We start from the raw sequence: 22784 nt of genomic DNA on the forward strand, positions 1-22784 counted from the left end.
CAGAATGAAGTTTACTGACACCTCAGTTTAACTTATGGATTTTTGTATTATTTGACATTTAGGGGGCCGAGCGCGCGTATTGCTTATATTGAGTACAGTTTTACGCGATTTGAAAATAAATAAGCTTAAGGACAATTTAGGAATCTTTATTAGTGGTCGGTTGATGTCGCTCATTCAATCAGAATTAAATCACTATTAATAGAGAGAAAAAAAAAAAAAAAATAGATTATCATAGAGCGCACATATATACATTTATAGAGTATTGGAAAAATTAGCAGTCAATTTTAAATAATGACTAGAAGTGAAGTTCGTCCTCGAGCAGACGAGCTGGAAGAGTTATTATCCGCCCTATCTGAACGAGCAGTGAGGTACGTTGCAGCGGCGGATGAACCTGATGCCAGGATTGGTGACCCCGTGGCACCAAAACAGTTGTCGCATGTTTTGAAAGATTCGTTGGTCCTGCCAGATCAGGCTGGTGGCAAGGATGAGTTATTGAAAGTCGTGGACGACATTCTTGCGTCTTCGATCGTGACCTGGCATCCCGGGTTTATGGACAAGTTGTATGCGTCCACAAACCCGGTCGGTGTTGTTTCAGATTTGTTGTTGTCCGTTTTAAACACGAATTCATACATCTACAGTAAGTACGGGTTTAATGAATTTGAAATTCGGGCTTAATTAAAACAGATCTAAAAAAAATAAAAATTTTTAGGCGTGTCACCGGTGCTCACATTAATTGAAAAGAAAACATCACATGAATATGCCGAGCTGTTTGGATTTAACAATCCACGTTCCGGCGGCATCACGTTGCCAGGCGGGTCAGCGTCAAACGCGCACAGCTTGATCGTGGCACGAACGACTTTATACCCTGACACTAAGGTGACCGGTAATCGTGATTACAAGTTCGTCGTCTTCACGTCACAGCATGGGCATTATTCGGTGGAGAAAGCTGCTATTTCGCTTGGGCTTGGCAGCGAAGCCGTGTGGCAGGTTCCGGTGGACGAGGACCAGCGATTGCGAGTCGACGTACTTGAAGAACGGATATTGGAAGCCAAACGGCAGGGAAGAACACCGCTGTACATCAATGCCACCGCGGGCACGACCGTGTATGGATCGTTTGATCCGTTTGAACAAATTGCTGTCGTGGCAAAGAAATATGGCATTTGGTTTCACGTTGATGGGTCGTGGGGCGGCAACGTGGTTTTTTCAGACAAGTTGAAGCATAAACTGAAAGGTGTTGAATTGGCTGACAGTTTAACCGTGAATCCGCACAAGATGCTCGGCGTGCCATTGACGGTAGGTTGCAACTCAGGCGTCTTTGGTAAAGCGAATTGCTAATTATTATTCGCCAGTGCTCGTTTTTACTAGCACGTGATAGTCGTGTTTTCCAAGAAGCGTCATCGCTACGCGCACCCTATTTATATCACAGCACCGACATTGATGGGGAAGACTACGACATGGGAGACTCGACCATGGGCTGCGGGCGAAGAGCAGATTCGCTCAAGTTATTTCTTGGTTGGAAGTGGTATGGCAAAGAAGGTACGAAGATATTTTTTTTTTGAGTCGTTTGTTACTTGCGTGAAGGCCAAAATGAGCTCAAGATTTTTTTTTTTTCAATTTAGGATATGGCGCGCGTGTGGAACAAGCGTTCGAAGTGACGGCCCACCTGGCGAACCTAGTGGCTAACAGTGCCGGGTTCCACCTGTTGTCATCTAACCCACCGCCGTGCTTGCAAACATGCTTTTATTATTCACCCAATGGCGGCAACGCATTGGAAAACACGGAAGAATATAACACCAAGGTGACTCGGGCCATTGCCCACGAGTTGCAAGCATCTGGCCGGTTTTTGGTTGATTATGCGCCGCCTGCGAACCCCGCCGACGGCAAGGGCGAGTTTTTCAGGGCCGTTGTGAACGCGCCAACGTGAGTTTGATGCAGAGAGTTTTAAAAAAAGCGCACGAGCGTGCGTGCGCTCGCTTCGAGATTAATTGCTAACGTTTGTGCGGTAGAACCACGAAGGCGACCGTTGAAGAATTGGTTGCCAAGATCAAGGCCATTGGCGACTCGCTTGCGATTACAAAGTAGGGCAAACATACGTACATACACATTTATTTTTGTCTATTATAGATTAGGATAGAAAAACTAGATTGGTTGGGAAATGCGTTGGTTATATATGCATAAGTTACGTAGCCAGAAAATCATGCCGATTGGGTTCAGTCTCCGATGGGTCAGTAGATCGTTATGGACGAAGAATCGAGCGCAAGAGTCAAAACGTGTGGAGAGAATAGGGAAGAAGAGGCAGGGTAACCTCGCCATGTCGCTATCATCGTCCCCAAAACGTCTCGAGGCCAAACTAAAAGGACGGAACAGAAACTATAATCAGTTAGGCTGACGTAGCACGAGCCCCCCTCTCAAACGTATCGGACCCGCTTTTGCTTGAATGGCTTACTTCCCGCCTTATGGCACCGGTCCTCCGAATCCTCAATACCAATCCCTCGCGCCCTACCTAATGAGCGACCCCGTGTTCCTGGCCTCGGATGATCAGTTTGCAGTCGTTGATTTGAATACTGGCGTTGTCGACCAACCCATTGATCAAGATAGCAACAAGTCCATGCTCTATTTGTCGACTGTGTCTGGGCCCATACCATACGGCGGCACCGGCAGTGAGAATCAAGGTGATGAGGATGATGTCGATAATGGCCAAGGGTCGCATCTTGTTACGTCATCAGCAGCTGGTTCTGTTGGTATCACTGCGACCGCACCGGCAACGGGCTTGTACGGCCACCAGGAACCCCAGAACGTGCTGGTAGGTAACGACGGGTTTCTACTTTCGCAGTCGAGAATCGAGGACGACAATGACGACCCTCATAACCATACCATGATCCGCAACGGTCAAGCCGGTACAAGTTCTGCCACACCGGCCGTATCAGCGGCGGCGGCCTCGCATGGTGAATTGGCATCACAGTATGACCGGTTGCACTCGGTCGCACAGGCGGCAACCTCAGTCGCGATCGGTTCCGCGTCCGCTGTCAACCTCGACGGCGTTCTTGACGTGTCTCATGATGCACCGTCCATGGCTGGCATATACTCGTCATCCGGATTCGACGTGGTCGGCTTGCTCAGCAGGGTCGTGTCCCGCAAGAACCCTGGTGTCCATATTGGCCCGGTCGACTTGTCTTGCTCGTTTGTGGTTTGTGACGCCAGGCAGATGGATATTCCAATCGTGTATTGCTCTGAAACCTTTGAGCTGCTTACCGGATATTCCCGCTCAGAGATTGTCGGCCGCAATTGCCGGTTCCTGCAAGCGCCTGATGGTCATGTATCTGAAGGTGAGGTTAGGAAATATTCTGACAACAATGCCATTCGCAAGGTCAAGCGTGATCTTTTGGCATGCAGGGAGACGCAGACGCCGTTATTAAATTATAAGAAAGGTGGCATCCCGTTTGTTAACCTGTTGACTGTCGTTCCAATCACTTGGGACAGCAAGGATATTGCATTTTTTGTCGGCTTTCAAGTCGACCTTAGCGAACAACCTCAAGCAATTCTTAAGGCTTCAAAAGGTAAAGTATCATGGTGGCAATATTTTTTTTTTAAAAAAACGCTAACTATTATAGACGGATCGTATGCCATGAACTACAGACGAACTCACCCGCCACCGCCCTTGTTTCAACCAACTCTTCAACTTACTTCAAATAAAGAAGACGAAGCTGAAATTATTTCGACCATTGTTACTCCACAGACAGGTGCGCCGTGGAACAATAGCTCATCCGAGATTCTTGGAGCGTTAGGTTCGAGCGATAAGGAAGTGACCGATAGGTTACTTTCAAAAGCATTACTCGCCAATTCTGAGGATTTAATTTACATTATTTCATTGCGTGGCCAGTTTAACTATTGCTCACCTTCATCACGACAAGTACTTGAGTATGAACCGGAAGAGTTATGTGGCATGCAACTTGCGTCCATTTGTCATCCCAGCGATGTCGTGAACATGAGCAGGGACATTAAGGAAGCCGCGAGCAAGAATTCGGAAATCAACACGATATTCAGAATTAGGAGGAAGAACTCAGGGTATCTCTGGTTAGAGAGTTATGGCAGGCATATTAACGAGGTTGGCAAAAATCGGAAGTGCATTGTCCTGATTGGACGAGAACGACCGTCGTATTACTTGGACGAGAGCAGCCTACTACTGACTGGTAACTTAACCGAAAGCGAGGTGTGGGTTAAGGTCTCGCCGACAGGGATCGTGTTGTTTGTGTCTTCGAACGCGTATCGTTTGCTTGGTTACTCGGCTGATGACTTGTTTGGCAAGACGATTCAGTCACTTTCATCAAGCCCAACCGAAAAGCATGTAATCTCGCAGACAATTTCGTCCGTTGCGGAATCAAATTTTGATATCAAATCAGTCAGGCATGGATTGCGCGACTCCCGCGGTGTGTTTCACAACGCGTTTACGACTTTCTTCTCAGGCGTGCTTAAATCATTGCCATCATCGACATCAATGACGACGAGGCCGATGTCTCCACCTACACTTTCACAAAAGCGAAAGCGCCCCCATTTTTTAATCGCAAGAATTCGGATCGACAACGCTGCTCAGTCTGTATCCGTATCCGTCGACGAAAATGTCAAATTTGACCAATCACTGCAGAGTAATATTTTCAGAGAGCTTGACCCGGCTAGGGCCACGAGTTGGCAATTTGAATTGCACCAGATTCAAGTCGAAAACAAAAGACTGCGGCTCGAATGTGCCGAGTTATTGCAAGCTACGGAGTGATAGGTTTGGTTTTAATTTTTTTAATTTTTGCTTTGGCTCTGCTTCGGGTTATGTTTTTTTAAGGTTTATTATGGCTTGCATCTTGTAGCTCCATGGAATTTGTACCATGTGATAGTTTATACCATCAATTATCGACATTTATGAAAGTTTCAAAAAAGGGGGTTTACAGGTGTGTATATATATATTTCTCGGCATTCTTTTAGTAAGACATTATGGGGTTCAATTATTGTTTTGTGAATAAATAAACTTGGCTAATAAAATTGGGTGCATTGGAAACTTGGTATCGCGTAGTTATTATTTTCGTTCTTCATTGCCGCTAAAGTTCTGATGACGTGTATTACCGCAAAACAACCAAACCTTCCCGGAGGTGTTAAACAATAAATTAAAACTATAACCAGGTACTCCGTCAGGTGCATTTTGATTACCGACTTGTACACCAAATCAAATGATTTCTCTTACTAAATTATTTTTAATTGTCTTGTTGTTTTAGCCAGTTTACATCAATTCACCATTAATTTGTTGTTGGTTTTATTTTGTCTTTCTTTTTGTCAGGCGTGTCATAATTCAAAATACTTGAACGGATGAAAATTGCGTTCATTCACCCTGATCTAGGGATCGGTACGGTTTTTTTTTTAAAAAAAATTTATTTCAATTGGCAAAGACCAAAGACAAAAAAAAAACTTAAAAATTGATTTATGTTATATTTATAAATTTTTTTTTTTTTTTAGGTGGTGCGGAACGATTAGTTGTTGATGCCGCGGTTGGCTTGCAATCACTTGGCCATGAGGTCACCATATTCACGTCCCGATGTGATCGTGATCATTGCTTTGAAGAAGTTCAGAACGGCACAGTAAAAGTGATTGTGAAAGGTGACAACGTGGTGCCGCGCACCGTGTTTGGCAAGTTTTACATTGCATGTGCAATCTTGAGGCAGTTGCACTTGACCGCGTACCTGTTGACCCGCGAGAACGCAACGTTCGATGCCATCTTTGTCGATCAACTTGCGTTCTGCGTGCCAATTCTAAAAGCTGGCTTGGAATGGTGGCCGAAATCATTATCATCATCATCATCATCGCCGTCGCCGTCGTCCAATGCGGTGACTACCCTGCAATCACAATCACTCCATCATAATAATCAGCGCAAGCGCAAGGTCAAAATTTTGTTTTATTGTCATTTCCCCGACAAGTTATTAGCCATTCGGCAATCATTAATTAAAAAATTATACCGCCTGCCGTTTGATGCGTTAGAAGCCTTCAGCACGGCCCGTGCTGACGTGATCCTGGTCAATTCCAGGTTCACACAACGCGTGTTCCGGCAAGCCTTCCCTGGCATTCATAAAACTCCTGGCATCGTGTATCCATGCGTGACGCCAGCCAGTGCGGCCGACGTGGATCACGAGTTCGTGAACGCGATCGTGGGAGCGGGCAAGCTCACGATCGTGTCCGTGAACAGGTTCGAGCGCAAGAAATCGGTTGAATTGGCGATCAGGGCTTACGCTGCGCTTAATCACGATAAATCGTTTAACCGAACCGTGATGCTCGTGGCTGGCGGCTACGACGCGCAGGTGCCGGAAAACGTTGAATACCTTACCGAATTGCAACAGGCATGCGACAACCTCGGATTGAACCATGCCACGGTTTTCAATGTCGGCGGACACAGCGAAGCCAGCAGCAGCAGCAGCAGCAGCAGCAACAAACTTGACAAATTCACTGCCGCCCTGACTGCAGGTGACAAGCCCAATAACGTGATTTTCCTGCCGTCAGTATCGACCGCGTTCAAAAACGCGGCGCTGCGGACTTCGAGGTTATTAACCTACACTCCTACGAACGAGCATTTTGGTATCGTACCGTTGGAAGCAATGTTACAATGCGTGCCTGTGTTAGCCACCGCATCGGGCGGGCCGCTGGAAACCGTGGATGATGAAGTTAACGGGTGGTTGCGACCGGCCGACCCTACCGCATGGACGCCCGTGATCAGCCGGGTTTTGTTTGACATGGATGAAGATCAGATTCGCAAGTTTGGCACGCGGGGCAGGGACATGGTACTGCGCAAGTTTACCAGGAACGAAATGGCAACGTCCATTGAACGTGCGTTTTTATCATCCATGATGACATCTTCATTGTCTTCATCATCTTTGACAGGCTCGGACTACAGAACTGAGAATAATAATGATGATCATGATTATCATCAACCAGCCATCATGCGAACTCCTGGTTGGCGGGATGCATTATGGCTGGTCGCATTAAGTTGGATGGCATATTATTGCAAATACGGGTTTGCGTTCATCGCTCCCGGCTGTTCTGAGATCTTGGTCGGGATCGGTATTGTGTTGGTTGTGTACTATGCTTTTTTTTAAATAACCACATCACCAAAATAAAAGTTAAAAAAAAAAATCTACAAATTACGCATGCTTCAGTGTAACCAATTATGAGTAGGATCCAATTTTTTCTGGTAAACTACAAGTAGTATGTATCTTATACCTATGCACGATTAAAAATAATGCAATGCGCTAATTTAATTTCACAACATTAAAATCATTATTAATTATTTCGGTTTGGGTTACAGCAAAATACATACAATAAAAGTACAGTTGAAACTCCCAAAAAAACAAAGTTAAATAAAAGATAAGCCTTCTTCAACGAGTCGGAAAAAAAAAGTAAACTAAAAATACAAAATACAAGCAAATAATAATTAAAAAAAAAAAAAGAAATTGGATAGAAAATAACAACATTGAAAGAAAGAGCACCGCTTGACAAAAAAAAAAATAAATTAAAAATATAGCAATATAATTATTATATAAAAACTCTTCAATTAATAAGATTTTTCATGACGGTCGTTGGGGCAAACTTTCAAACAGATTCAACCTTGTCATCATGATGATGCTGAACAATGGCAGGTAATAATAATGTTGCAAAATCAATTTTTAATCTAGAACAAACGTCGTTGCCAATCTTGTAAAAATATTGTTTTAATGTTTTAAGTCCTCGAAGATAACCAAGATCAGGCTTGCCTGGATGTCGTGGTGGGAACATTGTATTTGCCGGTAACGGTTCCTCTGCAGCGATGCATTGAGCAAAATCAATGATTCGCAACATGATGCCTGGTTTTTCTAATGCTCCGTCATACATAAGAAGCAAACTCGATCCGTAAAGTCGATAACCAACAAGCTTTTCAATAATCCTGGTAATCTCTTCGAGCTTCTGCAAAATCGTAGGAATGTGATAAAGCACTGATTGCTCCGACTTGCCATCATACAAAAACCGGTACAATGATGCTTCAAATTCAGGCCCGGCCCTGAGAGTACGTCCGTAATATTTGTCTTGATAAATATATGCTTGTGCTTCAGCATCCCAAACTTGCATGCCACAAACCCGAACACCGAGTTTCCGACTCGTGGTTTGCGCACATTTTTTGGTCTGGGATGCCTGCTTTGCAGGGGTAGCATCAACACCATATTGCCGAGTGCCCATTTTTAAATCCAACACGCACGGTCTTTTCATGCCACTGGTAAGGTCTTCTAGAAGAAGGAACCTTTCCGTGCGAACCTCACTGCACGGCTCGTTTTTCTTTTCTTCGACGCTTGGCTCAGTCACTGGATACTGTTTCTCAAATTTGGTTGCACCAAACGCACTAGCAGATGATGCCCGTCGCTTGTGGACAATCGAAGTATCATCAATATTTACGATGTCATCAATTGGGAATAAGGTATCTTCTTCCCTAGCTGATAATGCAAGCGGCGAGGCTTCAGCACTGACCCCTCCGTCGCTAATTGCAGGACTATTCAAAACATCTCTTTTAGAAATTTGAGCTGCAGCAGCGACAGCACTTGGTAAATCTGTAGCACTAAGATTCCGACGTTTCTCAGGCAGGCTAATATTAGAAGTCGAGTTAACTCTTCGATGAGGTGAAGTCTTTGATAAAACTTCTCGTAAAACTTGTTCCTGAAGTTTTCGGTTTATAGTAGTTGATCCCCAGGATGGGAATTTTCTCTGGATACCAGTTTCATCCTCTATACTGCGCCCGGCAGTATTATCTTTAAAATTGTTCAATATTTGTTCATGAAAGGAATCCAAAGGAGCAGATGAAGAATATTTTTTAAGCAATGAATCAGGTATTATGTGCATGTTATCATCAAGCACAACTTCAGGCAATTTTTGAAAAGCTTCTGAACGTACGCCGATCAGTTCTTTACATTTGCTATCATCAGATGTGCGCCTGACGTTTAGCACGCCAATGTATTTTGGCATAAATTTCAACAACTCATTGTGACGTTCTTCAACAGCTTCGTACCACAAGTTCTCTCGTTTTGCCATAACTTTGCATACTGCCTTGTGTGAGAATCTGAAAATGGCATTATGGCCGCCGACCTACGGAAAACATAAAAAGTCAGTAGTTAAAAACCAATAAAAAATAGAATGCAATATAAATACACACCTGATGGTTGTATGGTAGTAGTTCTACAGTAAGTGATTGCTTCTCCTGTGGTTCAGGTGATTGCTCAATGCTACGAGGGAGCGATTTTTTTTGATGGACAATGTAAGTGGCCGATGTGACGTCATTATTTTTGGGTGCGTCCTTATTATCAGAACTGTCGCCCTCTTTTATAACAGACGAAGATATGCTCTCGATTGTTGTGCCATGTTGATTATTAGGTGATTCTACTGGCACGTTCGAAGTGTCGTTGGCTTTGAACAGGCCAAGATATTTTGAAGCCTTTCGAGAATGTGACAAATCCGAAGAAGCTGCGGCAACAGCAGCTGCAGCAGCGGCCGCTCTGGAATATAAAACACGAGCAGATTCTTCGGTTGAAGTTGACATTTGACTTGACGAGTTGTTGCTTTCTGCTGAGGGAAGAGCTTGTTCGATATCGAACGGTTGAATTTCCTCCGATGCTGGTGATAAGACAGGACTGACGATCGGTGAGATGTATGGTATTTCATTAGCCACTGCGGTAGGCGGCAGAGAGAAAGCGCCCATTGGAGAGCGGCCATTGGATATGAAAGAACCGGTCGTAGCAGGTGATTTCTTCTTACGCTGTTGATCTGAACTAAAAGAGGCGTCTGGCTGATCTTTGATCAGACCAGGTCCACGGTTAACATGACCTGCAGTTGCAGAAGATACAGAATTTAATGAGATTGACGAATGATTTGCAGCATGATGCCTCGGAAGAGGAAGATCTAGCAACGAAATTCGGGAGCGAGCCCGGACAGACGGACTGAGAGCGTCACCAGGATCTGGTCTGGTAGAGCGCGAGGAAGGTTCCATAGACGAGCTTCTAAAAAGGACATGCTCCTTTACACCGAAGCAGAAAGAAAAACCTCGCAGGATAGAGGATGAAATCAGAACAGAGAACGTGAAAAAGTAAACGTATTGTTAACTAACAGATGCTGGTACGGTATTAGAGTTGCGGCCAGGGTAAGGGCACAGGGCGAGAACAAAAGCGCTAATGGCGAGTGTGTGGCGGTGCGTGGCGGTGCGCAATAGTGGCTAAGACGCTGCAAGCCAATGGCAGGCCGGCATCGTCCCCCGCCACCAAAGCCGCACACCACGCGTGCCAGTTTCGGCCATGTTGTTGGCCAGCGGCGGTCTTCTTCGTCCGCAAATAGGAAAAGTGAAAGAAAAAACAAGAGGTTTAGTGGTTTGGGCTGGGGCCATATCAGTTTACTGCTCACTGGCACGTGCAATTGGTTAGCCAAATTGTGTATACAAAACATGCTTTTTGCTGAGCCTGAGTCGGGTGGCTTTGAGTTTAATTTCTGACTCAGGGGAAGCCAATATCACGCTTTGGTCACAAGATCACAGGTTTTCTTGTGACTTCCATCTTAAAATTTATTATATTTTTTTCTTCTTATCTGATCCCGCAACATTTCTATTTTTTTTTTTTTTGCACTATTTTTCGTTATTCTAGTTATCAAACATGGCTTCACTATCTGCAAAAAATGACAGCAGCAACAGTTCAAATACTACTGCTGGTGGAAACGAAGAATTTTTTCGGCCCGTGGGCGAGACTGTTCAGGCGATCGATGACCACACAATCCAGGGCACCATTCCCAGCTCTGCCTCGGAGGAGTCTCAGGCAATTCAAGAGGTCGAGTCACTTTGCATGAACTGTCATGAAAATGGAACCACTCGTTTGCTGCTCACTAGAATACCTTATTTTCGCGAGATTATTCTCATGTCTTTTTCCTGCCCGCATTGTGGCTTTCGCAACTCAGAGATCCAACAGGCAAGCGAGATCCAGCAAAAAGGTTCACGATACACGTTTCTTGTTGAGACAAAGGAAGATCTTAACCGTCAAGTTGTAAAGTCAGAGTCTTGTGATTGCTCTTTTCCTGTTATTGCTCTCGAGATCCCTCACCAAAGAGGGCAACTCACCACTGTTGAAGGTCTTTTGACTGAGGTTATTGATGATCTTGAACAGGCTCAGCCTGTTAGAAAGTATACCGAACCTGAGGCTTATGAGAAAATTGAGCAATTTCTTGCCAGCATTAAGGCCATGGTTTCCGGCGAAAAGTTCCCGTTTGAAGTCGTTGTAAACGATCCTTCTGGAAACAGTTGGGTGGAATACTCGCCAGGTGACAATCAACACAAATGGCGAAAAGTTGATTATTTTAGAACTCTTGAACAAAATGAGGCTCTAGGCTTGGTTGATGCCGATGCCAACAACGATGAACAAGATGCTCAGGTCGACGACAACGATGCATCTAATCCTCCAACAATTTCCAAGGATGAAGTACATACTTTCCATGCTACTTGCCCCAGTTGTCTTCGCAAGTGCGATACTCACATGAAACTGGTTGATATTCCTCATTTTAAGGAAGTTATTATTATGAGCACCGTATGCGACACCTGTGGCTACAAAAGTAATGAAGTTAAAACAGGTGGCGAAATTCCAGACAAGGGAAGTCGTATTACCCTGAAGGTTGATGACCCAGAAGATTTGGCCAGAGATATTCTCAAAAGTGAGACTGCTGCTCTTCGAGTTCCTGAGCTTAATCTTGATCTTTCTGCTGGCACGCTTGGCGGACGATTTACTACTTTGGAGGGTCTTCTTCGTGAAGTTTACGAGCAACTAGATTCTCGCGTCTTCAACGAAAGTGCGGACAGCATGGAGCCCGAGCGGGTTGAACGGTGGCGCAAGTTTTTGCAAGGTCTTCAAGATGCTATTGATGGCAAAATAAAATTTACTGTCATTATTGAAGATCCCCTTGCTGCATCGTACCTTCAAAACATTTACGCTCCCGATCCTGATCCAAACATGACTGTTGAAGAAGTTGATCGTACTGATGAGCAAAACGAAGATCTTGGCTTGAACGACATTAGCGTGTAAAATTCCTACATGCATTTTTACACTATAGTTTTATACAATTATTCTAGCTTGGGTGATTGGCAACTGGAGCACCACGGAACAATATATATCTACATATATATATTGCCTCGGAAGGAGCTTGATTATGATAAATGTTATATCTGGCGCTTTTTTTTTTTGTAACATGGTAGAATAGATTGAATTATAGAGTCATTGTATCTTATATATTAAACAATTAATTAATCTAATCTATGCAACAGGTACTCTATCTCAACCACTTTTGTTAACGGGATCACCCAACGTTCATACAACTCCACCACGCTCTCGGCATCAACTTTTTTTTTCTCCTCTGAACTTTGTAACTTTATCTCACTTCCATATGTCTCTGCTTTCTTTTTCAGTCTAACTAAAATTTGCTTCTCGACTGCCGAGTTTGTGATTGCAGCTTCGAGTCCAACAACGTCTCTGTCGATAATAAGTTTTGTCATTAATTCTTGCTCGGACCTAAATTTTGCCTCTGCCACAAATCGACCTGACATACACATGTTAGTTTTTACCAAAAATATTGAAAAAAAATAGGAGTTGATCAATATATATTTTTTTTTTTTTTGTAATCATACCGAAATGAATTCTTCTAGAAAGTGATCGCAAGCACTCGACGTCGCAAAGCGAGCTGCTTCCTAAGTTCTCAGGTTGTTCACCAGGCCGGCTAATTTTTGGCACAATTTCATTAACGTAAAAATCAAAAATTCTGTCGTTCACGTTAACCTTGTTTGGATGTGGGTGTAAAATAACTGGGTAAGATATGGGAGGTAATATTGGCTGCGGCAGTTCACTGGGGAAGAAAGCAACCTCGTCTGGCGACTCGTATCTCCTGACCTTTGCTATACAGATAAATTAGACTATGTAAATGCATCGTAGTCTCATCTACTAACCATGAACCCCTTCTTCTTCTCGGAGAATCCATTGCACAAAAGAGCCGTTGAAGTCGGGAATGGCGATGGCACCTGCTGTGTAAATTGATTCTTGTCGCGTAAATTGAGCTCTTTCAATCAAATTAAAAACAATTGTATCTTCCATGCGAATTAAAATCTCACGAATGTTGCTTAAATTGAGCACAGTTTCTGGCTTAAAGAAGTCCATGTTGTTGGTAAAAAAACAAACCTGCGATACGATATTAGCATTACACGAGTTTACTCGCGTGATAATCTGTCACATGAACCACAGATACTCATATTTACCTATAGTATGTTTGACCTGTTTGTTGTGCGATTTTTATTGGTAATGTTGCAAAGCGTTGGTTTGGTGAAGGTGTGATAATTAAGTACTTATCAAGCAGCCAGTTTCAAATTGCGATGTAATTTGCGCGCAAAATAGTCAGTCAACCAAACCTCGGGCGAAAGGTTATATCAAACCCAGGTCACCATGAAAACTTGAAGATTTAGTTCATTTTATTTTTCTACTTACATGAATACTCTCAAAAAAATCTGTGGCCAATAATTACTTGCGAATTTCTCATCGACGACCATGCCGGATGACGAGAAATCGAAACTTTACCTTTATTCGGTTCCACCACCATACCAAGACGCCGATGATATAGATGATGCCGGTACAGGGCCGTCTTTTTCCTCTTCGATAGCATCAGAAAATAGAAACTCTGCTGAAAATGGCACTACAGAAGAGCGACAGCAGTTCCTCGGCCGAGATCGGCAATCACACCAGGATGGCGGCAATCGGCCTGACTCAGAATCAATAGATTTTACCACCCCAAGAACCTCAATCGACTCAGCCGAATTAAGGAGAGAGATTACTCAGTTTGAGATTATCGAACCTCCGTTAGTCAACTTGCAAAGACCTGGTGTGCCATCACGCATTGCGAGTACTCTCAAAGTGCCATTTCACTTCTTTTCTCGAATAGGCTCTTCATTCAATTCAACATTTCCAGTCTTTAACAATAGCTACTCAGCAATAAAGATTAAATATGCAAAATTGGCGTCTCAATTTGACCGTTACTTGGAACGGATAGGAAATCCATTACTAATGAAACGGTTGGCCGTGGTGCTGTTATTTTCCATGGGCCTGTGGCTAATAATTGCAAGCGGCATGCTACCATTAGGATCGTCTGCAGGAGGTGGGCGGTCTGCTTGGCCCCCTCAACATTATGACTTGGACTCCATGAGAGAGTTTTACATGGCACGCGTCAGCAGCGCAAACATTGCCAAACAGTTGAAACACCTTGCAGAGCTGCCACGTGTTGCCGGAACTCAAGGCGACGTTGCATTGACGGAGTATATGGTAGATCAGTTCAAGGAAATGGAAGTTTTCAGCAAGGTTGAGCTTCAAGAATACGATGTTTTCCTGACCTACGCGGATACATCTAGTCAAAGGCTGGCAATACTAGATAACAAGAAAAGATCTTTAATTTACGAAGCAGAACTTCGAGAAGCAGAATCAATTCCCGGCGCTTATACACGACAGCCTTTTCCTATCCATGGCCTGTCTGCCAGTGGCAACGTTACAGGACCACTAGTATATGCCAACTTTGGAACAAAGAAAGATTTTGAATGGCTGAAATCTAACTCGGTCAATATTGAGGGCTCCGTGGTGATTTGTAAATATGGGTTGGTTCATGAATCTTTAAAAATTCATGCAGCCGAACTTTACAAAGCCGCTGCGGTTATTATATTTAGGGATAAAACTCACGATCAAAGCGTATATCCCGATGGGACTTCTATTCCTGAGGGTGCTGTTCAACGTGGAAGTGCTGCACTTCGAAATTTTGGGCCTGGAGATGTATTATCTCCAGGGTGGGCTGCGATCCCTAATGCCCCCAAGTATGACAAAGCTAACGTTACTGTGCTGCCACAAATTCCAAGTATGCCAATTGTAAGTATGTTGTTATTCGGGGATTTTAAATAGAATGTCTAATTTTTAACTTTTTTTTTTTCTTTCTTTCTTTTTTTAAGTCTTGGAGTGATGCAAAACATTTTATTTCAGCATTGCAAGGTCATGGCAAAAAGGTCGGCGAGTCATGGAAGATCGAATTCAGTCAAACTGACGAAACATGGACTGGCAATGAAAATGGTCCAATCATAAACCTGGTGAACAAGGCGGTCGAAAAAGATTCACAGCCTATTTGGAACGTCATAGCCAAGCTTGAAGGAATTGAACAAGACGAGAAGGCCATTATTTTAGGCGCCCACCGAGACGCTTGGTGTTATGGTGCGTCTGATGCCATGTGCGGTACGGCGATCCTTCTTGAAGTTGCGAGGCAATTGAGTTATATTGCTCGAGTATACGATTGGAGACCTTTGCGGTCAATTTATTTTATTTCATGGGACGGCACCGAACAAAATTTGATTGGATCTACTGAATGGGTCGAACAGAATATAGATTTTTTACGTCGCGATGGTTCAGTTTACATTAACCTTGATCAAGCTATCAGTGGTGATAAGTTTGAAGCTGCTGGTAACCCACTTTTGGAATCTGCGTTGCTATCAGCCATGCAATTCGTGGAAGACCCATTGCGAAACAAAACCATGCGCGAAATTTGGGCGACGACTAATTTTGATGCCTTGGAAGGTGATAAGGATACGATAGCTTTTCAAAGTTTTGCCGGCATTGCCTCGATCGATTTAGGATTTAGATCAAAAACCGGATATCCTACTCGGACTTGTTTTGATAATGTTGAATGGATGGAGAAGTTTGGTGACCCCACATCTATTATTGAAAATGGCAACAACATTACTCTTACGGATCCTGGTCAGGATGTTGGTGAAGATGGCAGGCCGTACATTTATCACAAAATGTTAACCAAGCTGGTTGGCTCCATGATTATTCGATTGTCAGACGAGTTGTCGATCCCGTTTGATTTTTCGTCTTATGCCAGGCATATCGTGTCATACCTAAATGACCTAGAAGCATATGCCGGATCCACACAGCTGGATACCAATTCGATCCGCGAAGCGATTTCAGAATTATCTGATAGCGCGATCAAGTTTGAAGGATGGCTCACTGAATGGCGAGATCAACTTTCAACCTTGGGCCACATGGAGACCACTACCATGACCGCGCATCGATGGAGCAGGAACAGCAGAATGGTTAATTTTGATAAGCATCTTTTAGACGAAGAAGGCTTACCTGGTCGACCATGGTTCAAGCATGGTACGTTTTATATCATTTACTTCAGTGCCTTTAACTAATTAATTTTTTTTTTTTTAGTTTTATTTGCTCCCCAATTATGGCCTCCAACTGTTCAAGACAATACATTTAAATCTTCAGGCACGTTTCCATCAGTACGGGATGCACTGGAAAGAGGAGATGCGGAAACAGCTCAACGAGAATTAGATCGCATATCAAATCAAATAATGAAGGCGGCCAACAAACTTGTTGATTGAAGTGTTTTTTTTTTTTTTTAGTTAATTTTATTTTTTTACTTTCTTTAGACAACTTTATCGACCTTGATTTCATTTGCATAATTTTTTTTTTTGTTTTTTGTTTGTTTTTGTATTGAAAGGTTTGGTTTTTTTGTTTTTATTATTTTTATTTTTTTGTGAATGCATATTGGAGTTATTTGGTATACTGAAATAGGAGCCATCATGAAATTGCCTTAGTATAGCGTAAGTAAATGTTAAAATATATGGATTGATCGACGAACGCACCAAAGATAATTTTTGTTATAATCAAAAATGTTGAACAAATTTAGCTGAAAGCTAAATAAATAAATTAGGTGCACTGACAAAATAGTGTGCACCAAGTCTCAACTAAATTTATGATTGAAGTTCGCGATCAACAAAAGCACGAAAAAGGTCAGGGCAGGGTGTGACAATATTCGATAATTTCAATGTGCGCGGAATAACGTGTCCCGCTAATGTATGCACAACCCTGCCAATTTCTATTTCTACCGGCGCGCGCGATTAACATTCATCAGCTGGTTTTCTACCCTTATGGTAGAGTTGAACAAAATCAACTTCCCACTCAACACTGAGCGTCTAAGTAATGTCGAGTTAGTTATTAGTCTACTTATTCAAGTGACCGTGCTGAACGGACTCAGACGAGTAAACGTTCTCACTAAACTACAAAAACTAGAGGGGGGAGTTTTTTCCCAAAATAATTGAGTGTCCCAAATGCGTCACTAATAGTGACAAGATAAATTGAAACTGAAATAAAACAAGAACCCATGAATAACTTAGAAACCTAACAACGGAAATAAAAATTCAAATGATAAAATCTCCGTTTATTGATAATATTAAGACGAAGTGGTCCAGCATCCCCGAGGATGTACTCCAACAGTAAAAAGCTAAAGGTCCCTCGGACTCTGAAAGTACCTCATTCTGAAAAGAAATTGCTTAGATTCACTGCTTTAGCATGACGGGATGGATAGATAGGCCGGACAAGATGGAAGTTGTTGCCAAAAATTGATTTTTCACAAAAAAAAAAATTTAAAAAAAAAATTTGCTCGGCAACGGGGAATTGAACCCCGGTCCCCCGCGCGCTGGTTACAATTGCAACTTGACAGGCGGAAATTCTAGCCACTAAACTATTGCCGACTCGCTATAATTTCTATGCAGTTTTTAACATTATAATCCGCTTACATTGTATTACGTAAAATATTAATGAGTATATTTTTTTTTTGTTTTAATTGTATGGGTCGGGAGCAACATTTAATAAGACTGGCAAAAACTTAATTAGAGTCATAAAATGGTTATAGTTGCTTGATTTATTTTTAATGACCGGCGATGAGTGGAGAGCAGTGCAGATTGACTTTGAAAGTCTTTGATATTGGTTGTCCCTGACGCGAAGCGGTGGAGTGGAGCGCTTGCAGAAGAAAGCTTACCCCTTTTTTTTTTTTTTTTTTTACCGCGCCAGCAGATCACTGACGTATTCACCCATCACGAATGTATCAATCAATATCATGAAATTAAAATAAGCGAGTGCCGAGCGGTCTCAAATAATTTGCCGTTCGTTAATAAAAACCGAGAACACCAAAAATTGTTAATCATTGACATTCAACCCAGCAATTTAGAATCACAACCAAAAAAAAGAAATTGATTCCGCTAAATATTATGCCAGAATGTAACCTTCAGCAAGATTATAAATGCTACAAAACCAAATAATTAATTAATTAATGGACTTGCGAATATATCAAGTCTTTTTTTAACCATAATCAACGCTTCCTTGTTTGATAAACTTCGGGCACGTGAAATTGCGCTTTAATACGACTTCATGTCGAGATTTTTCGGAGGTACCCCTGATTCGACTCACGGCGCACGGTGATGCATAAGACTTGGTCCGTGTGATTGTAGCCGCAGCTGAGATGAGTCTAAACAATGCACAAAAAAAAAAAGATACCTTGTACTCACACGTCAGGCATGCATTTATTATTCCTTTTTTTTTTCCATCAGTTGCGCGGCGTGTAGAAAGGACTAAAAATCACTTCGTTTCCTGGTCCTTGTATCAAATCGACGGAAATGGCGAGCTTTTAAATTATTTGACAAAAAAATCTCTTCCTTCTTACTCTGTTCTCTTTCTCTGCTGATATATAAGTCATTACTCCGTGTATAAATCCCATAAGCTCTCTCTTCCTTCCCCCTTTTGATCTTCTGACCAGTTTACACACAAAATGACCGCACCTATTACCCCGTATGTAACTAACAGCGACAATGGCGTCGCCTCGACTCATAGGGTCAATTCTGAGGATTCAACAGACAAGTCAAACGGAGTCATCTTAAGTGAGAATGAATCCAACAAAGTCTTCAATGTTACTTCAAATTCCAGAAGACAAATTGGGATCATAAGTGCCATCTTTTTGATCTTCAATCGAATGGTAGGAACCGGAATATTTGCAACACCAAGCACAATATTCAACCAATGCGGCAGCGTGGGACTTGCAATGTTCCTATGGGTTGCTGGCACGTTAATTGCCGCTTCCGGACTGATGGTCTATCTTGAATTTGGAACTGCAATTCCAAGGTAAAAAAAAAAAAATCTTTATTCTGCTTATTTCAAATGTTTATATTTTATATTAGAAATGGCGGCGAGAAAAATTATCTCGAATTCGTGTACCGCAAGCCCAAATATCTCGTTACCGCAATGTATGCCTCTTATGCGGTTCTGCTCGGTTGGGCTGGTTCAAATTCAGTCGTATTTGGAGAATACATTCTTCATGCTGCCGAAGTCGAAGTTAATCGGTTTAATCAAAGACTTATCGGCCTTGCCTGCATCACGGCAGCATTTTTGATCCATTCGACCTCAGTTAAATGGGGGTTGCGATTGCAAAATGCGCTTGGATTGATCAAGCTTGCCGTAATTTTGGTTATTATTGTGTCAGGCTGGGTGGCATTGGCCGGCCACTTAAAAATTCCAAAGCCAGACAATTTTTCCAATGCGTTTGAAGGAACCACTGGTTCTGCATATGGCGTTGTGATTGCACTATACAACGTGATATGGTCATATATAGGATATTCAAATGCCAACTATGTAAGCTCTATTTTTCATTTTTTTTTTTTTTATCAATTTGCTAATTTTCGTTTTGTTTTTCTATCCCCGCCTTAGGCTCTTAGCGAGACCAAGAACCCGGTACGCACGCTAAAAATTGCTGCACCAACCGCGTTTATTCTTGTTTCAATCCTTTATATTCTCGCCAATATTTCATATTTCGCTGCAGTCCCCAAGGAAGAATTAGCTTTATCCGGTAGAATCGTGGCCGCCGCGTTCTTTAACAACATGTTTGGCAACCAAGCCGAACGAGTATTGTCAGTGTTTGTTGCCTTATCAGCTTTTGGTAACGTCCTGTCCGTCATCTTTTCGCAAGGAAGAATCGTGCAAGAGCTTGCCCGTGAGGGAATCTTACCACTTTCAAACATCATATCAAGCAATAAGCCTTTTAATGCGCCCATGGCAGGGCTGTTTGTCCACTGGCTCGTGTCAGTAATTATCATGCTTGGACCGCCTCCTGGAGATGCTTACAATTTCATTTTAAACTTAATCTCATACCCTCTTTCTGTTGTCAACACAGCAGTGGCCGCCGGACTGATATATTTGTATTTTAACAAGGCAAAGTACAATTGGTATCCCAAGATTCGTGCAACCCTTCCTGTGGCAATCTTTTTCTTCTTGTCATCGTTATATCTCATTATCGCTCCGTTTGTTCCTCCAACTGCCGGTCAAAACGTATACGAACATCTTCCGTATTATTTGCACGCAGTTGTGGGCATTGCACTCTTTGCCATCGGCGCCATTTATTGGATATTTTGGGCCAAGATAATTCCTCAAATAAGAGGTTATACTCTAACGAGACAATCAGTTATTCAGTCTGACGGATGGAGCCGAATCGTATTTACTCACGTGCCAAATAGTGAGAAGCATCAACTTTCGGCGGCACATTTTTAAATTCCTCTCAAGATATGTAAATAGATATATATATATATGTGCGTGTAATTGAGTGTCTGTAGCGTTATCGGTGTTTTTTGGTGCTATGTATATATGAATTTAAACATTTTTAGATGTACGGATCATTTTGTCTGACGCTTGTCAATCCTTGCAAGTAATTTTTATACCCAATTTGATTATCTTGAGAATGATTTTGAAACGTAAATCGATGATCCGGAATTTTGAACTGATTCATCCATTGGTCAATAATTTTCGTTGAAGGTTCATAACCAAACATATAAATATTGGGAATTTTAGATATTCCGTCAATTTTTATTGAAATAAATAAATTGTCATCGCCTATTTTCTTAGTCTAAAATTAATTTTTTTTCTGCATCGCTGCCTTTATTTTTTTTTTTTTAAACTTACCAGATTTTATGACAAATTCGTCTATCACAGGCATTCCAGTCAATGCATGTGAATAGGCCATATCCAACTCCTTCATATTTGATTGAGAGCGATTGTTCCAACGAAACCCACGATATAATTTACGAGGAGTAAGTTCGTCTCCAAACGAATCAAAACTTGAGAAACAAATACGCAAGTCTTTTAAAAATGGCCAGCTCTTCGAAGGTTCAATTGGCTGATAAACATGTGCCAAACAATCGTTGTCGTAGTCGTGCCCATCATCCATGTCAAGATTTGTGGAAGCACTAGTAGTCACTGCTCTCATGCCAAATAATTCAGGAGTGATAAAACCCACATAGGTAAATGATTCAAGATTAGTACTAACGTCGCATAAGATTCTACCAAGTCGATCTCCACGACCTCCGAATTTAACATGAGCTTCATAAGGTTGTGTTTTCGCTGGGTCTTGATAACTGATTAACTTATCAAAGTTGCGTTCAATTATACTGTCAATTCTCCATCGATCAGGACGATACCTATCGTCTAGTAAAACAAACAGTTTTTTTATGGTTCGGGGTAAATGAAGAAAAAAATGTAAAATACCTAAACCGATCTTGTTAAATAAATAGCAAAAAAAAAAAAAAAAAAAACCAAAGCAAAGCAAAGCAAAGCAAAGCAAAGCAAAGAGCAAGGAAAAAAAAAAGCTAACTTGGATATAATACACTGCCAAGCTCATTCCTGGATAGAGTGGTCGAAAGATCAATATTCAAGTCACGCAAATTTAGAAATGATTTAACAATGGCAAGCAAACTATCCGGATGTAAAACCCGAGCTGAAATAAAATCGTCCGAAATCATGAGCGATACCGGTGCGTTAACGGATTGTGGTTTCCAACCACTAGTAATCAGATCAACACATGCATAATTTTGGAAATGGTCAATTTTGTATTTTGCCATGTTGATTGTTAATAAATCTTGACGAGGTGCAAACAATAAATCTTTTGATCGTTTTAATCTGGGTTCGGCAATTAATGACAAAACCAAAAATAACTTGGTCATGGCAACTTTTAGATTTTGAATATGTCGTTGCCGGCCATCCGGGATCGTAAACTTGAAGCAAACCTTGATACTGTTGACATATGAGCCAATAACCGGGTTTTGCCTTAGCATTACCTCAATAACATCCAGGCTAAATTTTTTCTCATGAGAAGTCACTCCGGTTGATTGATCTCCAAAAACATATATGGTGATATTTTTAAACAGCAACGGGCGAATGATATGCCACCATGATTTGCAAACCAGGGCAAGTTCAAGCCTGCAACGCTGATTAACCACGCCAGTAGATTCTAACGCGCCTGCAAGCACCAAGATTCGTTCATGAATTTCAGGCCGTAGCGATAAAAGTGATGCTACCATTACTTGATCTTCCTGCTTTAATTGAAAAAGAAAAAATGAGTTGATATCTTTTTCTAAAAATTTATATGGAGTTTGAAGAATCAGGGGTTGCTGCACGTCAACTCAATATAACCCCGGTGCGTACTCGAATGAATTATTCTGATAATACCAGTTTCTTTGAGGTTTATATATATACATAGTTGTTTGATTGATTATGTTTTCATTGACGCTATAGTTCTAAAAACAATAAAAGAAGGACAAAGTCCTTATTACAGCAATATAATATTACAGAATATAGGCGTTCACCTGACGTCACTTTTCTCATGCTCTTTTCTCTATCATTTTTTTTCAGTGCAGATTCCAGTCTGGTTCATCTCTTCAATTGTCTCGAGAATACGTACGAATTTCCCGTAGTTCTAGAAGGGAGATGTAGTCCCAACTTCTGGCTGGGTTCTACTGATTAGTTATCAAACCAAACATCTGCTTAGTGACGCTTAAATGTTGTTTATCTGAAATTTCTATTTTTTTAGATAAA

General features: G+C 42.0%; 9 protein-coding genes and 1 non-coding gene across 10 annotated transcripts; 6 read left to right on the top strand and 4 right to left on the bottom strand.

Moving 5' to 3' along the window:
* Positions 1-132: 132 nt before the first annotated feature.
* V1514DRAFT_331875 (pyridoxal phosphate-dependent transferase) lies at positions 133-2169 on the top strand. The gene is made up of 5 exons (XM_066927759.1): positions 133-637; positions 710-1293; positions 1350-1536; positions 1620-1920; positions 2007-2169. Exons 1-5 carry the CDS (start codon positions 292-294, stop codon positions 2080-2082), a joined length of 1494 nt encoding a protein of 497 aa, XP_066783074.1. The 5' UTR covers positions 133-291; the 3' UTR covers positions 2083-2169.
* A 189-nt stretch (positions 2170-2358) lies between these two features.
* Positions 2359-5044, top strand: V1514DRAFT_331880 (uncharacterized protein). The gene is made up of 2 exons (XM_066927760.1): positions 2359-3557; positions 3612-5044. The coding sequence occupies exons 1-2, from the start codon at positions 2438-2440 to the stop codon at positions 4766-4768; spliced, it is 2277 nt and encodes a 758-aa protein (XP_066783075.1). The 5' UTR covers positions 2359-2437; the 3' UTR covers positions 4769-5044.
* Positions 5045-5144: 100 nt separating this feature from the next.
* V1514DRAFT_331882 (uncharacterized protein) lies at positions 5145-7377 on the top strand. The gene is made up of 2 exons (XM_066927761.1): positions 5145-5386; positions 5497-7377. The coding sequence occupies exons 1-2, from the start codon at positions 5350-5352 to the stop codon at positions 7122-7124; spliced, it is 1665 nt and encodes a 554-aa protein (XP_066783076.1). The 5' UTR covers positions 5145-5349; the 3' UTR covers positions 7125-7377.
* A 240-nt stretch (positions 7378-7617) lies between these two features.
* V1514DRAFT_347751 (uncharacterized protein) lies at positions 7618-9745 on the bottom strand (the record flags this gene model as incomplete). Its single annotated transcript, XM_066929306.1, has 2 exons — positions 7618-9135; positions 9203-9745. The coding sequence occupies 2 exons, from the start codon at positions 9743-9745 to the stop codon at positions 7618-7620; spliced, it is 2061 nt and encodes a 686-aa protein (XP_066783077.1).
* An 878-nt stretch (positions 9746-10623) lies between these two features.
* V1514DRAFT_331884 (ZPR1 zinc-finger domain-containing protein) lies at positions 10624-12310 on the top strand. Its single transcript, XM_066927762.1, has one exon. The coding sequence runs from the start codon at positions 10686-10688 to the stop codon at positions 12096-12098; it is 1413 nt and encodes a 470-aa protein (XP_066783078.1). The 5' UTR covers positions 10624-10685; the 3' UTR covers positions 12099-12310.
* Positions 12311-12316: 6 nt separating this feature from the next.
* Positions 12317-13482, bottom strand: V1514DRAFT_294581 (chorismate mutase; the record flags this gene model as incomplete). Its single annotated transcript, XM_066925396.1, has 4 exons — positions 13319-13482; positions 13013-13241; positions 12698-12961; positions 12317-12609 (listed from the first exon to the last, which is right to left on the bottom strand). Exons 2-4 carry the CDS (start codon positions 13218-13220, stop codon positions 12317-12319), a joined length of 765 nt encoding a protein of 254 aa, XP_066783079.1. The 5' UTR covers positions 13221-13241; positions 13319-13482.
* V1514DRAFT_294585 (uncharacterized protein) lies at positions 13449-16656 on the top strand. The gene is made up of 3 exons (XM_066925397.1): positions 13449-14963; positions 15044-16241; positions 16299-16656. The coding sequence occupies exons 1-3, from the start codon at positions 13605-13607 to the stop codon at positions 16472-16474; spliced, it is 2733 nt and encodes a 910-aa protein (XP_066783080.1). The 5' UTR covers positions 13449-13604; the 3' UTR covers positions 16475-16656.
* Positions 16657-17534: 878 nt separating this feature from the next.
* Positions 17535-17626, bottom strand: V1514DRAFT_t58. The gene has a single exon. It is a non-coding gene; the product is annotated as a tRNA-Asp (tRNA).
* Positions 17627-18477: 851 nt separating this feature from the next.
* On the top strand, positions 18478-20514 carry V1514DRAFT_331897 (amino acid permease-domain-containing protein). The gene is made up of 3 exons (XM_066927763.1): positions 18478-19049; positions 19106-19556; positions 19632-20514. Exons 1-3 carry the CDS (start codon positions 18700-18702, stop codon positions 20466-20468), a joined length of 1638 nt encoding a protein of 545 aa, XP_066783081.1. The 5' UTR covers positions 18478-18699; the 3' UTR covers positions 20469-20514.
* Positions 20515-20519: 5 nt separating this feature from the next.
* Positions 20520-22411, bottom strand: V1514DRAFT_85091 (uncharacterized protein). Its single transcript, XM_066930156.1, has 2 exons — positions 21565-22411; positions 20520-21458 (listed from the first exon to the last, which is right to left on the bottom strand). The coding sequence occupies exons 1-2, from the start codon at positions 22268-22270 to the stop codon at positions 20827-20829; spliced, it is 1338 nt and encodes a 445-aa protein (XP_066783082.1). The 5' UTR covers positions 22271-22411; the 3' UTR covers positions 20520-20826.
* Between the last annotated feature and the right edge of the window lie 373 nt (positions 22412-22784).

Source organism: Lipomyces japonicus (assembly GCF_038497905.1).
Source record: "Lipomyces japonicus strain CBS 7319 unplaced genomic scaffold V1514scaffold_22, whole genome shotgun sequence".
In the NCBI taxonomy this organism is placed as follows: Eukaryota; Fungi; Ascomycota; class Lipomycetes; order Lipomycetales; family Lipomycetaceae; genus Lipomyces; species Lipomyces japonicus.